General features: G+C 33.8%; 1 protein-coding gene across 1 annotated transcript in view; it reads right to left on the bottom strand.

Moving 5' to 3' along the window:
• The window catches only part of LOC119588620 (ankyrin repeat domain-containing protein 65-like), a gene marked incomplete in the record, with an annotated part of 23,463 nt that overhangs the window by 14,694 nt on the left and 8,381 nt on the right, over window positions 1-388 (bottom strand). Inside the window, 1 exon segment of the mRNA XM_037937260.1 lies at window positions 59-182. Within this exon segment, the coding sequence (XP_037793188.1) occupies window positions 59-182 (124 nt within the window).

Genomic DNA, 388 nt, shown 5'->3' on the forward strand with positions numbered 1-388 from the left:
CTTATGCTAATAATATCCAAAAAAAAGACAAATAAATGATAAAGAAAAAAACAACAAACCTTATACACAGCATGGTGCAAGAGAGTCCAGCCACGACTGTCACGGCTGTTAGGGTCACCTCCCCATGCTAATCCAGACATAACTTCGCTCTTATTGCCTGTCCTCACCGCACGCACCAGCGCCTGTTGGGAATAAACAGGTTTTATTTGTTTTCATAGATAAATAGATATAAATATAGATCAAGTTATTTACAGAGGCATATATAGGTATAAAGAAATGAAATTAAAAGTAGATATAAATAGATATCAGTAAATGAAGATGCATAGATATATACATATGGATTTAGATAAACTTATAAACAGATATGCAAACACTTATGACTCACGTG

The sequence above is a fragment of the Penaeus monodon genome, chromosome 24 (genome assembly GCF_015228065.2).
Source record: "Penaeus monodon isolate SGIC_2016 chromosome 24, NSTDA_Pmon_1, whole genome shotgun sequence".
NCBI lineage: Eukaryota > Metazoa > Arthropoda > Malacostraca > Decapoda > Penaeidae > Penaeus > Penaeus monodon.